This window comes from Morchella sextelata (assembly GCF_020137385.1).
Source record: "Morchella sextelata strain SCLS chromosome Unknown scls_18, whole genome shotgun sequence".
Taxonomy (NCBI): domain Eukaryota; kingdom Fungi; phylum Ascomycota; class Pezizomycetes; order Pezizales; family Morchellaceae; genus Morchella; species Morchella sextelata.
In genome coordinates this window covers 1132492-1154860 of record NW_025408633.1, presented here as the reverse complement: position 1 = coordinate 1154860, position 22369 = coordinate 1132492, and the positions used below count along the sequence as shown (strand labels likewise).

General features: G+C 51.9%; 4 protein-coding genes across 4 annotated transcripts; 2 read left to right on the top strand and 2 right to left on the bottom strand.

Moving 5' to 3' along the window:
• Positions 1–3140: 3140 nt before the first annotated feature.
• Positions 3141–6174, top strand: H6S33_004818 (uncharacterized protein; the record flags this gene model as incomplete). Its single annotated transcript, XM_044836179.1, has 3 exons — positions 3141–3477; positions 3636–5965; positions 6028–6174. 3 exons carry the CDS (start codon positions 3141–3143, stop codon positions 6172–6174), a joined length of 2814 nt encoding a protein of 937 aa, XP_044690791.1.
• Positions 6175–14204: 8030 nt separating this feature from the next.
• H6S33_004817 (uncharacterized protein) lies at positions 14205–17660 on the bottom strand (the record flags this gene model as incomplete). The annotated part of the gene is made up of 4 exons (XM_044836178.1): positions 14205–15727; positions 15792–16089; positions 16147–17209; positions 17266–17660. The coding sequence occupies 4 exons, from the start codon at positions 17658–17660 to the stop codon at positions 14205–14207; spliced, it is 3279 nt and encodes a 1092-aa protein (XP_044690790.1).
• An 86-nt stretch (positions 17661–17746) lies between these two features.
• Positions 17747–18287, bottom strand: H6S33_004816 (uncharacterized protein; the record flags this gene model as incomplete). The annotated part of the gene is made up of 2 exons (XM_044836177.1): positions 17747–17756; positions 17809–18287. The coding sequence occupies 2 exons, from the start codon at positions 18285–18287 to the stop codon at positions 17747–17749; spliced, it is 489 nt and encodes a 162-aa protein (XP_044690789.1).
• Positions 18288–20746: 2459 nt separating this feature from the next.
• H6S33_004815 (uncharacterized protein) lies at positions 20747–21781 on the top strand (the record flags this gene model as incomplete). Its single annotated transcript, XM_044836175.1, has 2 exons — positions 20747–21021; positions 21238–21781. 2 exons carry the CDS (start codon positions 20747–20749, stop codon positions 21779–21781), a joined length of 819 nt encoding a protein of 272 aa, XP_044690788.1.
• Between the last annotated feature and the right edge of the window lie 588 nt (positions 21782–22369).

Sequence of the window (22369 nt, the reverse complement as noted above, 5' to 3'; positions counted from 1 at the left end):
GATTAGATGGATAGTTAGCTGTCATTTGTAAACCCCCAAAACGCGTTTTCGTCCCGTGGTTATGTTAGAGAAAGAGTGGGGAAGAGTCAGTAGTAAAATGGACGTGAGAGATATAAGTGGAATTCACATATGAAGTCTGGTTTTCGGGTCTTCAGACCTCCTTTCTTAAACTCGTTCCATCTCTAACGCAGTAATTTTTTTTTCGTTTTCGTGTCTTGTCTTGAATATTTAGACGTGCACCTATAGCCCAGACCAACAATATACGGAATCGTGCAAGGTCTTATGACGAGGTTGAATCGTCTGCCAGGAAAGACCCTTTTAACGTTAATCCTGTTGCCAATCTCGTTTACAGCTGAGCTGCACTAGGCGAGCCTGTGTTTCGATATTGATTCTCGTATAAACCGTTCTACTCTACCTCACTATCCCTCCTCCTCCAATCATCGTATCAACAAGGCGTTTCACCATCTCCATAGTGTCTCCTCGGCACTGTCTCACTACTTCCATTTGCTTCTTCCGGGAATTCGGTACCGACCCGAGGCTTCTTTCTCGGAAGCCGAACTAGCTAGTGTGGGGAGGGCGTAACGGCTTTCGGCAGAGGACCACGTGAATCGTTACTGGAAACTCGTTAGCACGCAATTACAAAGGCTTTTTTTAAGGTGTCGATTAGGTTAGCTAGGTTAGTGTTTTGATATTTTCACAGTTATCGTTTGATTTGTATTTTGGTGATATGTCACGGTGCCCTTTCTCGGCGCAGCAAAAACTGTGGCGGGGTATGATTACATGTATCTATCCCTTTCGGACTGATGATTTTCTTTTGCGCCGATATGCGTGTATGCCCGACTGGCCGTTAAACCCTTGCCTGGTCATACTCCACGAAAGCTTTTTTTTCCCTTGCTTAGCTGCTTGGTTTACATCTGCTAGCGCCTTTCTATCATCGTGGGGTGTTGCGGTTCAGGTACAACGGAGACCTGTTTTTCCGTCCGTGTCTTTCATTTCATCGTCATGTTGTCAGCTGTCTTGTTTGTGGGGATCTAGCCGACACCACCGGCCGGGGTGTTTATTTGACCATGGATTGATGCTGACGAGTGGCCTAGGCAGGGTTGGGGAGCAGAGTAGACTAAAGTGACAAGCAATAGCACCACGCGGTGTACGCCACTGAAGCAATTGGTATGTGGTTTGGGGAAGGCATGATAGTGCTGATTGTATGTACTGACGGGGACGAGATGCACAGGTAGGGAAGGAGCACAGTTCTGGACTGGAGGGGCATCAATTAGTAAGTAGAGAGGTCTCCCTTGACTATGGAGAAGAGGGTAGGTCAATTGACATACGTGACATGACAGATAGACAGATAATTGGGTGTGGGATCTCTGTCTCTGGCCGTGCCCACTCACTCCTTTCATCTCTAAATAAGTGGGAGCGGAAGGGTCCTCGGTAGGACACCCGAATTCATAATCATAAAACTGTTTGAGTCGAATATCGATACTCTAGAACGTGCCCGTCTGGGGTACATACAGGGTTCGAATTTGACTTCTCTTTTTTTCGGTCAGTGAGGTGAAGTGAGGTCTAACGCTGAAGGGAGAGTAAAGAGCAAAAAGCAAGAGAGAGAAAAAAGCAAGACAGAGAGAAAAAAACAAAGGTTGGACAAACAAGACAGCCTTGCAGCAGCAAGTGAATTTGCTTCTTACGCGAGAAAGCTGCAAATTCGATAACGACCCCCCCGTGTTCTGTACCCCCGAACATTCTGTCGGGTCAGACAGAGAAGAAAAAGAAGGTGTGTTACTCTAGCTACATACCACTTTTCCTTTTCGTCCCTTTTCGAGTCCCGTTTTTTATTTTTTACTTTTCCTTTCTTTCTCTGTCACTATATACCTCTTCTATCTACACATGTAATCCTATGTCAGCCTTCAAATCCGTTTCCCCTTTCCTTTTCATCGGGATGAATTTTCTTTTTCATCTCCTCTGTTCATCCGTTCCTTCTCCCCCAAGTGCAGGCCAAGGCAAGGCAGGCAAGCTAGCATCGAACGGCTTTGCATCTCAGCAGAACCTCCCCTGCCACGATTCATGCACTCCCCCCTGCACGTGTGAATTCCTTACATGTGCATCCAGACACACCCGTTCCATCCTACTCCTCCTTCTTAGGGCTCCTTCTTAAGACCCCAGCTCGGCCGAACCCTAACCCAGTTATTATTTGGGAGGTGGAGGTGAGCATTAGCACTGACCTGCCTGGGTCTAGCGCTGCTGTCTCCACCCCCCAAGCCAGGCACACCCCTCCTAGGCAGAGCACTCTTGTTTGAACTCGCTCATTCATGTCGCCTGTCGGTCTGGGGGGGGGGTAGGGGTTGAAATTGATGGTGTCGACATTATTGTAGGATAGGGAGTGCACGCATACATAGATAGAGAGAGAGAGCGCCAACTGACTGATTATCCGTCCTAGCAGCAGCTTTTTTTTCTCTTCGCTGGACGCCTCTTCCTCTACTCTCACGGGTCTGCCACTGATTTTTTTTTGGTTACCGTTACCGACGTTACCGTTCACGAGGGTATTGAGTTTTTTTTAGATCGAGTGCTTGATTGCTCTTGGTTTGGGGTTAGCAGCAGCAGCAGCGCAACGAGTGATTATCGGAGCAGCAAGCAGTAGTAGCAGCAGTAGCAGTAACACCACTACGAGCGAAAGAACGACGAGCGAATTGCCGCCACCTTCATCTCTACTAAATCCCCATTCGTCCCCCCCCCCCCTTGCTACCGTCTCCGCTCTTTTCCCTGCCCCCCTCTCCCCACTCTTTAGAGGCTCTTTTTTGCTTGTTGCCCCAGGTTGTTGAAGAATAAACTCCTCCCGCCCATCCCATCATCTGGAGAAGCATCATCCAACATCTTTCTCCACTACCATCACCTCTCACATATTATTTTAACTTACCCAGGAGCAGTTCATCTAAAACTGCTACCACAGTGGTTCGTTGATTATCTATTACTATTGTCACGACTTCAGTACTCTGGCCATAGTCACCGCCATATTATTATTCTTCTTGAATATTACTTGATCTACCCTTCTCATTTCATCTGATATCTAATATCTGCCCGGAGACTAAAGTATTAATTGACCTACACTCACTCCTCCTCAATCTGTCTATCGCCATCAATCACAAATGATGCTCTCACAGGCACTGCATCAGTACGCACCTAGCCCACACTTCCAGTCGCTACCTTCGTCAAACGGGGACGCCATGATGAACGAGGGACCGGTGGGGATGTCCCATCAGTCTTCTGTATCTTCATCGGCATCATCTTCTCATAAATCATCTTCAAAACAGGCACGTTACTACAATCACCACCATAGTCATAACCATCCCTACGATGATGATGGTAGGATTAACAATGGGCAACAGATGAACCAGATAACGCCCGGCCCGATCCGGAGGAGGATTAGTAGGGCCTGCGACCAGTGTAACCAGCTCCGCACAAAGTGCGATGGGAAACTACCGTGTCAGCATTGTGTCGGTGGGTACCCCGGATCTCCCCGACTGTTGCGTACTTTTTCTTTTCGGTTGCGCTCTTTTCTTTCCTTTTTTCTTTTTCTTTTTTCTATATTTGCTTTTTGGTGGGAGTGGGGTGGTTGGTTTGGTTGACTGACGATGATTCAGATTTCACACTAAAGTGCGAGTATGCGCGCGAGCGCAAGAAGCGAGGTAAAGCTTCTCGAAAGGATATCCAGCAGCAACAGGCCGCCGCCGCTGCAGCAGCGCAACAGATGGACAATTCCTCGCCAACGGACATGCGTCGGGCGTCTTCCGACCTGCCGCCGCCGCCCCGGCCCGGTAGCAGCAATGTTCGCAAGCAATCGTCATCCGCGGCAAGCACTAGAACGTCGCTCGGTGATCTCCACGACATGTCGCAGCATCAAATGCACCACCACCACCTTCCCCAACAGCAACATCACCACCACCATCTTCCCACTCCTGAATCCCCATCACTGCAACTGTCGCACGATGGCGTTCCCTCGGGTATGCCCATGCATTTCGATCGTATGTCCCCATTCCAACATCAATCGCCGAACGGCGCCGGGGCGCCATCGCGAATGATGCCGGGGCAGTCGGCGCATGGGGGTATATCGCAGCCAGGGTCTGCCACCGTGAATGGATTTCCAGTAAATGAGTTTGTGCTGTCACCCCAGGGTCACCCGAGTCACGCGATGAATTTCCAACAGAGTGCTGCGTCCCCATTATCAGGGTTTTTGGGTGGGCACTCGCCTGAGGATGGGTCGCCGTCATGGCTCTCTATGCCCTCACCACCGACACAGTCATATTCAGCTGGTATAAGGTATCCGGTTTTGTTGCCGCTGCTACCACACATAACGCAGATTATCCCACCATTGCTTGCGTGTGACCTGTTGGATCTGTACTTTACGAATCCTACGACTGCGTTCTTCCAGCCAGCTTCCCCGTATGTTCTAACCCATATCTTCCGGAAGCGCTCGTTCCTCCACCCCCACAACCCACGACAGACCTCCCCCGCTCTTCTTTGCGCCATGCTCTGGGTCGCCGCACAGACATGCGATGCCCCTTTCCTCGCTGCCTCCCCTGCTGCACGAGGAAGAGTGTGCCAAAAACTTCTTGAGATATGCATTAGCCTTCTTCGACCGCTTGTACATGTCAACTTGACTCAGCCTGCACCCCATGGACACCATCCCTCTGGAGAATCTGAGAACGGCTCCGCAGGTGTTGGCCTTGGGGGTCTTGGGGGCGCACCCGGCGGTGGCCGGGAAGGTGTAGGTGCGGCTGGAACCCTGGATGATGTGCTCACATATGCGCATCTCGGTATTGTGATTTCTGCGAGTGAATTCAAGAGCGCATCACTACGGTGGTGGCACTCAGCGTGGACATTGGCGAGGGAATTGAAGCTGAACCGTGAACTCCCCGCCGAGAGCTTGGTTGACCAGATGGGTGAGGACGACATGGATGGGCATCACTCGCCCTCCGATACAGGCCCGGGAAGCGTCCACTCACACCACACGGTCAGCAATGGCCGCATGTCTGTCAGCGAGGAGGATAAGGAGGAGCGCAGGCGGACATGGTGGCTGCTCTATGTGGTAGATCGCCACCTTGCACTATGCTACAACCGCCCCATTTCGCTCTTGGATGTGGAGTGCGAGAATCTTTACCTGCCTATGGACGATATTGCTTGGCAGAATGGAGACTTTTATACCCACGATCCCCACAACATGTACGCGCAGCATCCGTCCTCTCCGTCACATAGCGGTCTAGCGCATCGCCGCCTCGGGCCGTCGAACTTTGAGGTCACGGGAACAGGCTTATTCGAGTTTTTTTTACCGCTTATGACGATTCTTGGGGAAATAGTGGACCTCCACCATGCCAGGAATCGTCCCAAGTTTGGTGTGAGGCAGGCTGGTGCTGAGGGTACCGGTTCCTTTGGCGGGGGCTACGATGAGCTGGTACAGCAGATCACCCAGCAGCTGGATACGTATTCGCGCAGCCTGCACGAGTTCGAATCGGCCAACACCAGTTCGGCGATCAAGGAACGGACTGAAGGCGGGGTTAGTGAGGAGGGGCCCAAAGAGGGAAATAAGCAGCTTTCGGAGGCCGATATCCAGCTAAAGATTGTTGTGTCATACGGAACTCACGTAATGCATGTACTCCACATCCTCCTCTCTGGCAAGTGGGATCCTATCAGTATGCTTGACGATGACGACCTCTGGATCTCTTCGCAATCCTTTATCAGCTCCACCGCACATGCTGTTTCGGCCGCTGAAGCTATCAGCAACATTCTCGAGTACGACCCGGACCTAAGCTTCATCCCGTACTTCTTTGGGATTTACCTGCTGCAGGGTAGCTTTTTGCTGCTCCTGATCGCCGATAAGCTGCAGGGCGAGGCGTCGGGCGCTGTCGTCACTGCTTGTGAAACCATCGTTAGGGCGCATGAAGTTTGTGTGGTAACACTAAATACAGAGTATCAGGTATGTATCCATTTCCTCACCTTTACATCCGAAAAGCTTGTTTTTCTAACATATCAAAACAGAGAAACTTCCGAAAAGTCATGCGAAGCGCATTAAGTCAGGTGCGCGGCCGAGGCGCGCCAGAAGATATGGAAGAGCAGAAGCAGAAGAGGCGGGAGGTGCTGCAGCTTTACAGATGGTGCGGAGATGGAACCGGACTCGCGCTTTGAAAGCAGAAATGGATTCTACGACCCTTCTCTTCATGGACGACTACTGCCACTGGACGAACAAGGACAAGAAAGAAGAGGAAAACGACAACGATATCAACTGAATGTGACTACTATCTGACATGTATAAAAGACGGACGAGTGGGTGTAACAAAATCAGAAGCAGCAGTACGAAACGAAAAAGGATACCCATGGTTTTTGTTTGGTTTTTATTAATGGCGCGAAATTTTTAAGGAGTGCAATGGGGCTGGGGGGTGCAAAAAGAGAGAAAGAAAAAAAAATATCGGTGTTGGTTGTTTAATTTGAGTATATGTGGTGGTTGGAGCTCGGGGGAACAGATCTGGACATCTTCCTTTGAATCTTTTTTTTTGATCTCTCGGTGTTTTGAATTCTTTCCTTTTATGTTTTGTCTTTTTATCTTTGCTTTTTATTTATTTTGTGGGCGTTAGAGTACTTAACCGCAGGCTGCGTGTTCAGGCTGGTGCTGAAATGGGTGGCTTTTGGGTTCGTTTATTTCATTTTTCATTTTTCTGCTTTGACGTTTACTGGCCGGAAACGTGGATTTAGCGGTTTCTGGTTTTCTCGATCTCACTGTCTTATTAGGAGCCTTATTTCTTTTCTTCATCGTCAGGTTTCAATTGATCCATACTTACATCTCCCTTTCTTACTCTTACCTTCTCTACAATTAAGCCCTCGAGCCTTTCTGGGAAAGGTTTCAATTAACTTCTCTCCCCCAAAAAAAACCTTTCTTGTTTATTTTTTCTGTTTTTATACAGGTGCAGCTTGGTTAGCTGCCCTTTTGATTAAAATATAATACAATAGTGCAGGAAACAAAAAAAAAAAAAACAGCCCAAAAGAACAACGAGTCCCAATATGCGTGTTTCATTAAATTGTTATCGCTGCCTCAGCTCTTATCTTTATCTTCCTCGCTACGTCACAACCAGACAGAGAAGCGAGCCAGCGAGCACCAGGGACAAATCGGGTGATCCCGTTGAAATATAGAGGGTGCTGCCCCGGTTTTTTTTTTCTTTTCTGTATACCGGAATATCTTTAGACCCCCCGGGGGGGGGAGAGGGTGTGCGATATGTTGACAGGCCAAACCCGTTTTCTTCGGAAACGAGTATTCACATGGGTGTCTTTCTTTTGCCTTCTCCGAAATCCGGACCAAACTAAGCAGCCACCCTCCCCCCCTCCCTTTTCTGCAGTAATCCCGCGTGTTTTTCTGTCTTATTTGAAATAGAGCACGTCTCTAGTCTCACTCGTCGCAATCGAGGCACCAATGTATGTCGGTGAAGATCGTCGTGCTTAAGAAAAAAACGATTTCTGCGTGTCACAAAGAAGCACTTAATCTCAAGGCTACAGGTCTAATATATCTCTTCTATGCACCATCGGAATCAGAATCGGGAAGAAGACCCTCCTTGACTTGAGGTACCGCAGGGGTTCGGTTTTTCCGATCTTTTTTGTTTCGCTGATCGAGTCCAAGTGTGGATATGTAGGTACATATTTACCTGGGATAAAGGCGAAGCGAAGAGGGAAGAATTAAATACGAAGAGGAAGAGAAGAAAGAAGTAATGGTACTGGGGATCGAATGGGAAACGCCCATCTTGCATCTTGGTATATTGCGACGAGGTACGTTCGAGGTACCAAGAGTCAGTCATTCCCTACCTACTCTATTTTATCACTCTATTACCTATTCTACTTACCCCGCGCCCCACATCATTCGGACCATCCTTCCCACCAAACCAGGACAAAAAACGTTTGGAGGTCGGTCAGGTCTTGCGGGGTGGGCGCGGCAGAAAATAGCTAACCGAGATATCATGCAGTGTGTCGTGCAGGGTCTCGGGTGAATTGTCGCCGAAAAGAAAAATACTCTCACTAGTCACCACGAACGAGAAAAAGCAAAGAAAGAAAGAAAAGTTCTGTCGCGCATGACTTGACTGTTCTGACCGGGAAGAAGGTTAGTGAGCTGTTGTCTAAGGCACACCTGGTAGAGTAAAGAGTGTTCCCAGGGCCCAGGGCGGACAAATTGCCCTTTTGAAAACGAAGAAGAAGAGCTGGGATATGCCTTTGGCTGGTTGTTGAGCCTTTCCTGGTGCTTGGGATTTGGTGATGATCCTCCATGCCAGGCTCGCGAAGCAGATTGTCTCTGGAATACCCATGGAGTTGATTATGCAGCAGCACCAGCCGAGACGACTCAGTGAGTTGTTAGCAAGCAAGCCGATAGGTCCTCGATACGAATAAACCGTGACCTGGGTGAAAGAAAAAAATTGAAGAAAAAATTGAAAAAAATAAGTAAGACTTCTAGAAAAAAAAACGGCAGAGCTTCCTCCTCCCGAAGTGAGACACTCCATCAACCTTCTATTCCTCCAGCGCATCGCATTATTGGATTGCAAAATGAAGATGTTCCTGCCGGTTAGTTAATCCCGGCCGCCGCCGCCGCCGTTGTTTCCTGGAGTACAGACAGGGGTTAGTTAGTTAGTGCCATACAACCAACACAGCTACTAAAGTCGTCCGAAAGAGGAACATCCTAATAATTGGATAACCCTAACCCATTAGTGACCTCTGCTTGTCTGTCACTCAGGGTCACTCAGGGTTTTCCAACCCCATTGTTACTGGACTGTTGTGGCCAACAATAAAAACTGCGGGGGTGAAAACAAGTGAGGATGGTTCAATAGAAGTCTGGGTAGGACTCTAGCTAGCTAATTAAATAGCTCCGGGCAGGTTGTGACACCGTGGTCTAGTTCTACATTATGACAGTCTGGCTCAACATGTGTCCGATAGACAGAGTTGAGGACATGCTGGTTCTAGTCATTCATTGAGCTGCTAGCCTCACAATGCGACCAATTAACTACAAGACAACCACATCATCACACACCATATTGCCTTACATTGAATAGAACGCTGAAGTTCAGCGTATGTGAGTTTTACAACCCGGAATTCAGTCATCTCTACATTCCCGTACTATATATCATATCTTCATATCCGGGCAAATCAATCATCAATCAATTCAATCTACCGATATCTAGGCTAGCCTACAAACCAACATCACAACATATCGCAGTATCAAAATAGGCCAACCGATCTTCAGACTATACAGAACAAACTCATATCCCCATATCAGGACTACCAATTAACAACATATCTAACCGGAGGGTAGTCTCGCTTCCAGACCGTTTTTGTTATCGCACTTCGTGGAAAGTGTGCAGAAAGTTCAAATCAAAACAGCTCTGGGCACGAGACTAACCGCAGGGTATCCATCAGCAATTAAGAAAGTTTAGTCTCGCCTGACCGGATGCACATGGGCGGTCTACCCTGGACCCAACGTTTACCGGGTTTTCAAGTGCCATGCTGTCACATGAAACCGGGGAACAGGGGGGGACTATTCGTTGGTACCTGCAGTGCAGCTGCGAATACAGTATAGATCGACACGACAGGCTAGAGGACCAGGGAGGGATGTTAAGCTTACTTGGTTAAATAGAAACAGCAGACCTTTGTATACAGCCGGTGGTGGAGTTTTATTGGAGCGGAATTCTAGAATTGCCTGTTTACCTGGAGTTAGTGTCCAATTGCAGAAAAGCATAACGGCTTTTTAGGGACGGCCGCTTGAACGAAGTGAGGACCGTGCACATACGCTTTCTACAACCCTAAACTCATTAGTTATCCCGCCTAAATACATATAGATGCGGCCAGTCTCGAATCGAACACTTGGACCGGCAATGAAGTTAGGAGCACTAGGCCGGTTAGAGACTGTATGTTTGAGGACTTCAATTGAGGGGAATAGATATCATGAACCAGCGGCATTAGCTTGAAGATACATGTACCTTGGTGCGAGAGAAGGTGGTAGTGGTGGAGGCCTTGTCGGTGCGGAAGATAAAAGTTACAGATAATGGTGAGAGTTGTGTAGGCTTGTAAAAATGACTAGGAGCAATTAACTTGAACTCACAGCTCACACATGCGTATGTAGACTAACAGTCCTTTTTACAGCGCCACTAATATATCTCCTGGGACTAAATATCGTTGATGACATGTTTATGGATGATCACCCTTTTATCCTAAATACCTAGGCGTATCTCCACATTTTAACAGAGCTCCAGGGGATAAGTGCTGGATGGTGAAGATTTAAGCTTAAAGCTTAAACCTTAAACCTTAAAGTGCTTCATCTAACCCTTTCTGCCCCTTGCGTGTACATTTAGCTAAACCTGTGCGTGCGTAGTAGGGCTTAGCCCCTCCGCCATCGACATTTTACCCCATCAACCACCACCAATATCTCCACCACTGTCGATCACCTTATCCATCATCCATCATCTGCCATAATCTTTTTTCACGGATATCTATCTCCTGGTCAATACCCTTTGGCTAAATCACCACGACCTCCAGCATTGGATGCACGTCCCTCCGTTCCACCACTACCACTGTTGTACCTTCTACCCACCGAACGGACACCCCATCGTATCTCTTAAGCTTCTCCTACCAGGAAACGTACCGCGCTACGCTAGTCCTCTAAACCAAAATTCTGCGACACGAGATCAAGGACGACGCTTACTACTTGCTGTATTGAATTAGAGTGCAAAATGGGATCCCAACAACAGGGTGCCAAATTTAGTACACGTCTTTTCCCAGAGGTAGTCATGGGAGATCACTCGGACATGCCCATATTCAGGTTTACTGAATACACTGGGTTCTTAACGCGCGCGACCTACTATCGCTGCACCTATGGGGCTCAAAGACAAGAACACCACCAAGCCCAGTACTATAGCTCGAGATCGACTCCTCAAAGAACCAACAGATAAGGGATCCCAATAAATTTTCCCGTGAGAACAAAATGCACACATATTGCTTTTGCAAGATTATAGGTTTGCTACTCGGCTCCCTGAGTGATACTTAAATATTGAGATTCTGTAACAAGGACTGACTTTACGATGAACTGGGACTGGTCTTGAGGGTGGCCACCATCGATAAGGACGAAGCAATACAACTCCAGACCCCAAATCAAGGCCATTAAGTAACAAGCACCAGCCAAGCAACCCAGGGAAGGTCCAGGATTCTTCACACAATCTTTACTACGCACTCAAAACTTATCACCGGCATGGATGCGTCAGATATAGCGGAGTTATGTCACCAAATTAAAGTCTCGATTTATAGACATTAACTCTCGTTGCAGTACTTTTATGGATGTTTACTCTGCTTTAGGGGGTACTACTAACATAGACAGGACAGTGTAATATGTTCATAGACGGAGCCGATTAAGAACTAATTCCAGAATGAATTGAGGTTGGGGGTATACTACCCAGGACGAGGAACCCCTCCAGCCCCATCTGTAGAGAAGTGTAATTAAATGGCGATCTCCAGCACGAGTGCGAGTGATCAAGCATAGTGATGGGTATGAGCCGAGCGGGCTCGAACAGATTGAGCTCTGTTACTGACGAGCCCGGGCCAGCTCGAGCCCATATCCAAAAAGCTCGAGCCTGGGAAATTATTACTAATGGCAGTAGAACATTATAGCTGGGTGACATGTATAAAAATATATCTCCATTGTTCATCCTAATAGATACATTTTTATATACCGACTTACTGTGAGGTCTATTTTTAGGTATAATCATAAGAGCTCGAGCCTTTACCTCCACAATCCGAGCCGGCTCGTGCCCATCACTAATCAAGCACGACGGATGACTAGCTTCACAAACGATCACTCGGGTACCCAGGATGCGACTGTCGAGTCGGACCTGCGTGCTGGGGAAGCAGCATGCTCGAAACACCCATACCACAGCATCCAACCGTGTGTCGAAGTGAGCGAAGCTCTGCTCCCCCTTGCGCACATATGCTTGTATGGGGCGGTAAATGTGTCAAAAGTAATTTTACCAACGGTAGTAAATTATTTTACCACCGGTGGTGAAAATAATATCAGTATTTGTACCCTATAATGCTAATTTTTATGATAAAAGCACAGACCTTTTGGCCAAAAGGGGCCATATAATGCCAATATATATGAAAATTGTCCATCGGTGGGGAGTTTCACCACCGGTGGGAAATTTTCATAAATTTTGGGATTAATGATTGAACATTTACTTATTTAGTATAGCGCAGCATAAAGACCGAAACTCAGTGTTTATACCGGTGGAAATGTACTGATGTAGGATAGCGTGCAGATACAATGACTGAAATTCAGTGCTTATACCACCGGTGGTAAATAATTTACTACCGTTGGTAAAATTACTTTTGACACATTTACTGCTCCATATGCTTGGGGCTCTGGGGTGCTCGCCAGCAGCAGATGTTGATGACTCGGTGGGCACTGGAGATTCTCCACACGGATTTATTCTACAAGCTATAACACTGGGGTGGGGGTCAAGGGTGGTTGATCTCTCGTATCTTGCCGGGCCCGGTTCAACAATCACTGTTCTCGGATGGGGTGGGGGCGGGGGGCGGGGGGGGTCAGAGAGTTGAGTATGTGGCGTCGGTGCTGCACGCCGTTTGATTTCTTTTATGTTACATCACGGCTGGAGGTTGGGTTATGTAGAGGGCCTGCTGTCGAGTAATGCCGCGGCAGCGAGGGGAAGGAGGGGTGTAAGGGAAGAGAGTTTCAAACACCTACACGATCAATAAGCACGCCGTCGGGGAAGGAGGGATGAAGGGAATGGGCTCGGCTCCTCCCAATCGCTACAAGATGATGGTGATCGTGCCCACCGGCCGAGAAACCCTCTCTTATCAAGTAGACAGCTGTCCAGCCGCTTATATACCACCCAAGCCCCATTGACAGCACCGTGGCGTGGTCGAGGGGTAATAGCCTCTGCTACGTTGCATGACACCGCCGGTTCAACCCGGGGTGGAAGCAGTGATGAGAATGCCCAACATGGTAGCGACGCTCTTGAGGGATGATACTCATCACATAAGTCTTTTGTCGCTCAGTGTGCTTCTTCATATTTTTTCCGCTACCTTACGGCACACTATCATCACTGTGGCTAGCAGCGGTGGTCTGCGTATGGAGTGCGAGTAAGTTTGGCGAGGGTGGATTGCGTGCCGCGGTGCGCCTGGGGGTGAAACCTGGGACGGCACTAGTGTGTAGAATCATGGTATATCACTCGCTCCGTTGCCAAGGAACTAGCGAACCCCGAGTGACGACAGGAGCATAGAGGGCCAGCCTCGACTACGATGAAGTAAATTAACCACCAATAAATAAATATTCTTTCACGCTATGTTCTTAAGAGGGTTACCACACGATACGTCTAAGTTCCACAATAAAGCAGAGATATATAAAAAAAAATAAAAAAAAAATAATAAAAATGATATCCCCGTACCGCCTTGCCCACCATACCATACCGCCTTACCCCGTGCCCGCCAGCCCAATTTACTCTGATCTCCCAATAGCTAGATAGATATGTAGATAAATACCCCCCCCCCCTCCCCCCCAAAAAAAAAAAAAAAAAAACACCCCGCCGAATAAGCTAGTATAAAAATATAAAACCACTCACAAACCACAGACCAAAAAACCAAAAACCAAAAACAGCAAAAAACAGCAAAAAAAAAAAAAAGAATAACTTTTAATATAGCACGCACATTAACCCGCATCATCAACAAAAAAGTGGGGGGGTGGATACATGTAATCTACTCAAAACTCATGCTCAAAAATCATCACACGTACCCGTACCGTACCCCCCCCCCCCTACAAACAACAAAAAGAAAAGGCGTATACAACGTACCGCGTCATAAAATACACCCATCGCCCGCCCGCCCGCGCCTCACCGCCGCCACCACCGTCTAAACGACGAAACAGAGAGAGAAAAGAGAAAGAGAAAGAGATAAAAAGAGCCCAAAAGAGAATAAGAAGAGAAGAGAAAAAATGATACGAAAAAAAAGCTAAGAATACACAGCAGAGGCGCAGCGCGAGTCATCTAATTACAGCCAGTACGTTGCACCGATCGATCGACAAAATCCCAGCAAGCCCCACAAGCAGACTCCCATCTACAACCGCCCAACCCAACCCCAGAAAAAGAAGAACCCGCGCAGACACCCCGCATTACCCCCCAACTCCCTAATCACGCCTCCCCCACCTTCACCTTCTTCACCCTCCCCACGCTCCCCGCCGCCGCCGCCGACGCCGCCACCGCCTTCTTCCTCTTCAGCCCCCTTCCCCCCGTCACCTCCGGCGTCGCCACCTCCACCGTCTTCCTCCTCCCCCGCTTCCCCTTCCCAAGCGCCGTCACGCCCAGCGTCGCAACCAGCTCGAACTCCACCTCAGCAGGCGTCAGCACGCCCTCAGACCCGGGCGCCGTCGTCCCCTCCGTCATATCCGCGACCTCCTCGAGCTCCGTCGCCGCCGCAACCTTCGCCGCCGCCTCGGCCTCCTGGATGCGGATCACCTCGCCAATCTGCGCCCACTCCTTCTCCATCTCCTCGCACACGCGGCGGCTCTCCTCGTCGTCGGCGTGGTACTCGATGCAGCTCTCGCACTTGACGTAGAAGGCCTGGCTGCTGGGCTCGAGCCCCAGGTTCTCGTACTCGAGCAGGCTCTCGCCCAGCAGGTCGACGCGGTCAAAGTCGATGCAGTCCTCGCAGTACGCGTTCGGGCACCAGCGGCAGCGGAAGAGCATGCCGCCGGCGTTGGTCGTCTTCTGCGCGCAGTCGGCGCACTGGTGCTGCGGGCAGTAGAACTGGCCCATCTTGCTCTTGCTCTTGAGCTGGAACTCGCGCGGGAGGCAGCCGTAGTGGTAGGTGCGCGGGCAGCCCGAGCAGAGGATCAGCTCGCCGCCGTCGTAGCAGATCTGGCAGTAGTCCTGGTGCTCCATCGCCTTGCGCTTGCGCTTGGGCGGCTCGGCGAAGCGCGGGTCCTTGCCGGCCATTGTGGCGACCGCCTCCCAGGCGTTGTTGCCGATCGTCTCCTTGAGCACCGGGTGCCCGTCCACCATCACCACGCGCTCCATGCCCAGGCGGCGCGACTCGCGCGTCCACTCGGCCGAGATCTCGTGGTTGCTGTCGCGCTGCGTGTTGCGCACGTGGTTCTTGCCCTCGAAGACACGCGTCTCGACCTTCTCCATCTCCGAGAGCCAGCGCTTCTCCTCGTCCTCGTTGTCGGCCGCCTCCTGCGCGGTCTCCTCGTGCTGCAGCTTCTGCGAGTACTCCGTGCACTTCTGGATCGTGGTCGCCCAGTCCCACTTCAGCATCTCCGTCGGGTCGATCTCCTCGCGCGCGATGGCCCGCGACCCCGAGCGCACAAGGCTCATGAGCTGCGAGGTGGTCAGGTTCGGCATGTTGTCCTCTGCGCTGGACGTAGCATTGACCGACGACGTCGATGTGTGGATGTCGCGCATCGACTCCGTGACCTTGGCGGACAGATACAGCTTCTTGCGGATGCGCCCCATCATCTGCTCCTCCACCGTGCCCTGCGTGATGAGCCGGTACACCGTGACCTCCTGCGTCTGCCCGATCCTGTGCGCACGCGCCTGTGCCTGCAGGTCGGCCTGCGGGTTCCAATCACTATCTAGCATAACCACGTTACTCGCGCTCGCCAAGTTGATACCCAGGCCGCCGGCGCGCGTCGAGATCAGCATCACCTTGTAGTCTGCGTGCGTCATGGTCAGTCACTCGTCCCGCACACCACGTGACCGGGGGAACACAAAACATACCAGGGTCGTTGTTGAACAGGCGGATCGCCAGATTCCGGCGGGCACGCGCGGTCATGCCGTCGAGGCGCCCGTACTTGAATTTGGTGCCGTCGCCGCCCTTGAGCTGCATCAGGTCCTCGCAGATGTCGAGCATCTTGGTGAAGCCGGAGAAGAGCAGGACCTTTTGGCCGCGCTTGAGGCACAGCTCGTCGATCAGCTTGTCGAGGAGGATGAACTTTGACGACGCCAGGATGACATGTGGGCCGTTTATGGGCGGGGACGGTTCAGCGTTGGGTAGGAGGTATGGATGAGAACAGCACTAAAATCATTATCAGCAAAAGAAAAAAAGAAAAAAAGTCATACCACCGTCGCCTACCTTCCGCAGCTGCATCAACAGATTCATCAGCTTCTGCCACTGCGTGCCCTGCTTCTCCTTAATCGCCTTCTCGACAATCATCCTCGTCTCGCCCCACTGCTCATCGCCCACGCCCAAGTTCTCCAGATCCTTATCTGCCACAATCCCCTTCCCATGGTCCTCGGCCTCCTTCTCCTCCTCGATCGCCTTCTCCTTCGCCTCCTTAAACACCTGCTCGAGCACGCCCTTGTCCAGCCTCGTCAGCAGCCGCTTGTACCAGAACCGCTGCATCGGCACCAGCGGCAGATACAGGATCACCTCCGTCTTCTTCGGCAGCCCCAGGTTCACGCCCTTACTCTCCTTCATCCTGCGCAGCATGATCAGCTCCAGCAGCCTCCTCGCGTTATCCATCACCTTCAGATCATTCTTCCCCGCCGTGAGGTCAAACGCGTCCGAGAACACTTTGCTCGTGTTGACGTTAAACACCTCCGGGAACAGCCAATGTATCAGCGCCCACAGCTCCGTGAGATTATTCTGCAGCGGCGTGCCCGTGAGGATCAGCCTATACTCGGCGCTTAGCCCCTGCAGCGCAGAGGCAACGTTGGTCTTCTCGTTCTTGATCTTGTGGCCCTCGTCGAGGACTACATAGCGCCAGACGAACGCGCGGCGGAACCACTGCTTCTCGCGCTCGAAAACCTCGTAGCTGGTGATGACCACGTCGTACCCGCGCTCGCTGTCGTCGTCGGCGTCGAGGCCAAAGGTCTCGCCCGTTTCCGCAACCTTCTTGAGGCGGTCGCGCTCCTCGGCGGGGCCGTGGAGGCGCAGCACGCGCAGGTGGGGGGTCCACTTTTTGCATTCGGAGACCCAGGAGGAGACGACGGAGAGGGGGCAGACGACGAGGAAGGGGCGCTGCTGGTCGGCGGGGCAGGGGTGGAAGGTCGTGAGGTAGGAGAAGAGGGAGAGGGTTTGGAGCGTTTTGCCAAGCCCCATTTCGTCACCGAGGATGCCGGAGGAGCCGTTATTGTAGAGCCAGACGAGGAAGGAGAGGCCGGAGAGCTGGTAGCCTTTCATGGTGGCGGTGACGCTGCGCGGGTTAGCATATCCGGTACATGCAATATAATTAGCAGAGTGGGAACTTACTTGGGAGGCTGCTTCTCGAGCAGCTTGTATGGGACAGCGGCGAGTTCAATTGGTACTGCTGTGGGCTCGGAACCCGCGGCCTTGACTTCGGCCCCAACTTCGGTGGTGACCTCGGATTTGTCCTCGACTTGGATTTCAGTTCTGAGTTCAGGCTTGGCCTCTGGTTCGACCTCAGCTCCGGCCGCGGGCTTATCTTCGCCTCTGACCTCGACCTCGACCTCAACCTTATCTGTAACCTCCGGCATGCCATTGGCACTCGGGACTTCCACCTTCTCGTTCCTAGCCGCATATTTCGCCCTCAGCTTCGCAATATAATTACTCTCCGGCAGCAGCGCCTCAAACAAATACCCATACTCGAGCAAAAAGCGCTCCCTCTTCCTCCCCGTCTCCTCCATCCCCCTGCGAATCTGGCCCCTAATGGTCCCCTTCTCCTCCTCCCCCCACCCCCCGTCGTCCTCCTCCTCCGCGCCTCCGCCCTCCTTCACAAAACACTTCACCCCCGCCTTGCTGCACCCCGAGCACCGCGGCTTCTTCCGATCACACCGCCGCCGGCTCGCGCGGCACGCCAGACACGCCTTCCCCGGCGGCAGCCGCTTCCCCTTCGCCACGCGCTGCACCGCGGGCCCTGCCGCCCGCGGCCGCTTCTTATGCCCCAGCGCCGCGTCCGTCGACACATAGTCCTTCAGGCCCTCCGGCTGTCCCAGAGCCGCGCGGGGCCTCAGCGAGCGCGTCCCGTTTGCGCCGCGCTCCGGCAGCGGCTCCGCGGGGGCCTCGGGCTCCGCGTCGTCCTCTTCGGGCTCGTCCTCCTCGTCGTCGGACGAGTACTCTGCGTCCTCGTCGCCCTCGGCGTCCTGGTCGGCGGCGTCGGCATTGTCGTCGTCGGAGTCGCCGGCGGTGTCGGCGTAGGAGGAGAGGCCGCTGCGGGGGCGGAGGGAGCGGTCTTTGCGTGGTGAGGCGGCGGCGGGTTTGGGGTTGGTGGACTTGGTGCGGGCGGCGGAGGAGGTGGCTTTGGGACGGGCCATTGTGGTGGTGGTTGGGGGCTTTTTCTTGTGGGTCGTGATGATGGGGGTGTCTTCGTCGTCGCTGAGGATTATGGGGTTTGTATTACTATTAGTTCCTGTGCTCCTGGTCTTGTTCTTGTTTTTGTGTTTCTTTGCTTGCGGGCGTTTGTCTGCGGCCGTGATGGAGAACGATGATGAACGCGGATGCCCGAATGATGATGATGGGAAACGGGCGCGATGTGATGATGACGATGGAAATGGAAAAGACGACGCGGGAGAGGACGGGGCCAGGTGAAAGAAGGGGTGGTGGTGAGGATGTCGCTGGGCACGTGTTGTGGCAGCAGCAGCAGCAGCAGAAGAAGAAGCCACAGACTCGGTCAACGGCGAGGTGTCTACAGCACGGGCACGGGCACTGGCACTGGCACTGGCACTAGCAGGGGGTGCGGGGACACGAACACGCGGAGGCACAAAAAAGGGAGACGGAGAAGAAGAAGAAGATGCAGGGAGGGGACGGAAAGAGGAAGAAGAAGAAGAAGGAGAAGAAGAAGAAGGGAAGGAGGAAGAAGGAAGAAGAGGAGGAGGAGGAGAATAGGAATAGTGAACGGAAGAAGAGGAAGAAGAAGAAGAAGAAGAAGAAGCAGCAGCAGCAGCAGCAGCAGCAGAAGAGGAAGAAGAAGAAGGCTTTGTCATCGTGGTCAGGGGGGAGGGAGGCGTCGCGCTAGGCCAGGATAGGTGAGGCGTGGGGACAATCGTCCTCTTTTTACTGCTGCTGGTTCTGCGAGTAGTGCCAGTGCCAGTGCCAGTGCCAGTGCCAGTGCCGGTGCCAGTGCCAGTGCCAGTGCTGCGAGTGCTGCGGGTGCTCGGCGCCGCCGGGGGGGGCGAGTCTGGGATCACAATCGGGGCCATTTGCGGGCGATGGAAAGGCATATTTTCTTCTCTCTCGTTCGTTTCGTCCCTGGCAAAGAAAGAAAAGAAAAGAAAACAGATACTAATTGAAACTGCACTGCACTGGTTGTGGTGAGAAATGGCAAACACAAAGAAACTTTCACTCCATGGGGGTGCGCGTGCACTGCAATCGATGAATTTAATTCTGGGGACGGATGAACCTGGACTGGAACTATGGACATGGGGGAGAAGATCTGGCTCTACTAGCAAGGTAAGGTAAGGTAAGGTAAGGTTTGTTTGTTTGTTCTAGGTACCTACGCCTCGCTGCGAAATTCTTGTGCCTGCCTGCCTGCCTGCTAGGTAGCTGCAAACTGCCCTTGTCATTCCTTCTTCCTTCTTCTTCTTCTTCTTCTTCTTCTTCTCCCACCCCCACCCCCACCCCCCGCTCATTCTCCTCCTCGGCCCAGGTAGGTGCTTTTCCACGGCTAGCTACATGTACATACATCCACAACCTCTGCTTGCCTGGTTGGCTGCAGGCATACCTACAGCGATAGGAATGATCTATGGAAAAAAAAAAACAGTTATATGGTGCACAGATATTTTTCGCCATACAATTTCACCCCCCCCCTGTTTTTCCATAGATCATTCCGGTCGCTGTAAGTACTTCCCTCACTCGCCCCCCTCCCTTCCCCCTTGATCTCGCCTACCTCGCCTATTGATATCGATGATCATATACAGCACACCACCCCCCTCCCCCCTCTCCATGCGGTGCAAATAAGCATACCCAGATTAGAGTTTGTTATTGCTCACTCAGTCGGGCTGGGGCCACGAGCCATAGGTTCGACTCACGGATGGGTTGTTGTTTTCGGCCCAGCAATTTGCACTTCTTTTTTGTTTTTTTTTTCCAGCACCACAAATCCCCAACCTCCCCCCCCCCCCCTCTTCCCGTGTGTGTGTGTGGTGTGTGTTGCTGTGTTGGTTGTTGGGAGTGGACGCATCTCACTCACATTTTGATTTTGCTGTGCTTCGGGCCGGCCCGTGAACCTGCAGCGCCGAGGAATTTCACCTATTAGAGAGACTTGGAAAACCAAGCACTGGAATCCAGGGCGTTTGTTTGGCAAAGGTGTTTTTGTCGTTTCGACAGGATATCAAGAAATAAGATAAGCGCGTACTAGTGGATGGACGTTAGAGTGATGTGATCGATAGTCAGAGACAGTGACAGAGAGCCTCCCTTATCGATACACCGTTTCACAGACATGGTAGAGCGTAAACAAAGTTCCCGTGAAACACAACACAGACCCTGTCCACCCCGCCCGTGTCTCACACACTCAGTCCACGGAGCAACAACCCCAACCCTTCAACCCCAACCCTTCAACCCCAGCCCCAACCCCAGCCAAAACCAACCCGAAACCCTCAAACGACAAACGCACTCAAACCTAAACCTAATAACCCAACTGATGACGTCATCGATTACTAATATCCCTGTCATCACCCGCCGTCCTTCCGCACCTCGATATATCACAGCGACATACATAAAGCTCGACAAGAGCTCGTTCTGCAATCCTAACAACCCCCCCACACCCCCCAAAACCACAATGCTCTCACGATCCACACTCATAACAGCCCTCCTCACACTCGCCCTCATCGCGTCCAGCTTCACGTTCTACACGCACCTACGACGCGATGGCCAACCCCCCTCTGCCCTCCCTGGAGAGCACAACAACAATAACAACAACAAAACAAAAGTCCCCCTTGAAATCCACATCATGAGCAAGTGCCCCGACGCGCGTGACTGCGTCGAGCTCCTGGTTGCACCAGCACTGAAAAACGTATCCGACATCGTCGACTTCCGCATGAGCTTCATTGGGCGGTACGTATCCTCCATGTCCGGCTCACTCATAGCAAGGGATTGGAGACGCTGTGGCAGATAGAGTAGTTGATCCAGAAGCTGGCTCCTCCAGCTCCTGTATTGACCGCTATACCTCCCAGAGCGCCCTCACCCCCCTCCCCTCCCGCGGGGGGGCGGGGGCTTGAGACAGAGCGGGCCATCCCCATTCCCGACTAACACAATCCCCGTGACGTCCAGACGTCTCCAAGACGGTACAACAGCGTGTATGCACGGCCCTTCCGAGTGCCTCGGAAACAGCATCCACCTTTGTGCTGCACGCCTCTACCCCGACACCTACCTCCCCTTCTCTCTCTGCCTGCTGCACGACTATGCGCGCCTCCCCGATCAGGACTTTATCGAGTCCTGCGCGTCAAAGCACGACGTTTCGTTCGAGAAGGTCAACGAGTGCATTTCGTCACTCGATCCGGATGGTGGTATGGCCTTGCTCGCGGGCAGTGTTGATCGCAGCCGGAGAGCGGGGGTGACGACGAGCTGCACGGTGAGGGTGGAAGAGAAGGTGTGGTGTGTAAGGGATGGTGGGAAGTGGAGGGACTGCGATGGCGGGAGTGGGGTGGACGATTTGGTGCGTGAGGTGGAGGAGCGGTACCGTAAGGGTAGTGCTGTGGTGGTGGAGAGCATGGAGGAGGAGGAGGAGTATGAGGCGGAGAAGCCAGGGATGGTGCGACAGGAGAGGAAGAGTTTGAGGCAGATGATTGATGAGAGGATCATCTGGAGAGGCTAGGCAGGTATGTAGTCTGCGACTTTGACGTCGCTCGTTTTTACCTAGTAGCAATTAGTATTAGCAGCAGTAGTATCAATGATCATTATGACGTGGAAAAAAAAACTTTGATTAGTAGTTCCGCAGATGCAGATTAGCGAGGGCTTGGCTTACATGTAGCCAAATATGGGGTTTTCAAAAAGAAAAAAAGACCGGCATCATCTGCTTGTGCCAAGCTTCAATATCCTTAAACCCTTGACCGCTCTACTAGAAGAAGCGACTTGCGGCAAATGGAGACGTGACACACTCATGCAGGAGGCCGCCCCCCACAGTCCTGGAGAACCATCTCCCAAAAACCACCGGTAGCGGCCCTCTCTCCTTTCGCATGGATCGACAGTCGCCGGCCATGGTGGGGTGGGGCGTTTCCAGGCTGTTTCTGAGCGAGTTCTTTCTATCCGAGGTCTGGATCGGTATCGAGAAGATTTTTCTGGCTCTTTTGCTCTGTTACTCGGTGAGAGGAATGATGATTGAGATTAAACGGGCCGCAGCAGCTTAATTTATACATGTAGGTCTCGAAGTTAACACATATGCTTCATAGATTACTGTCTGTGG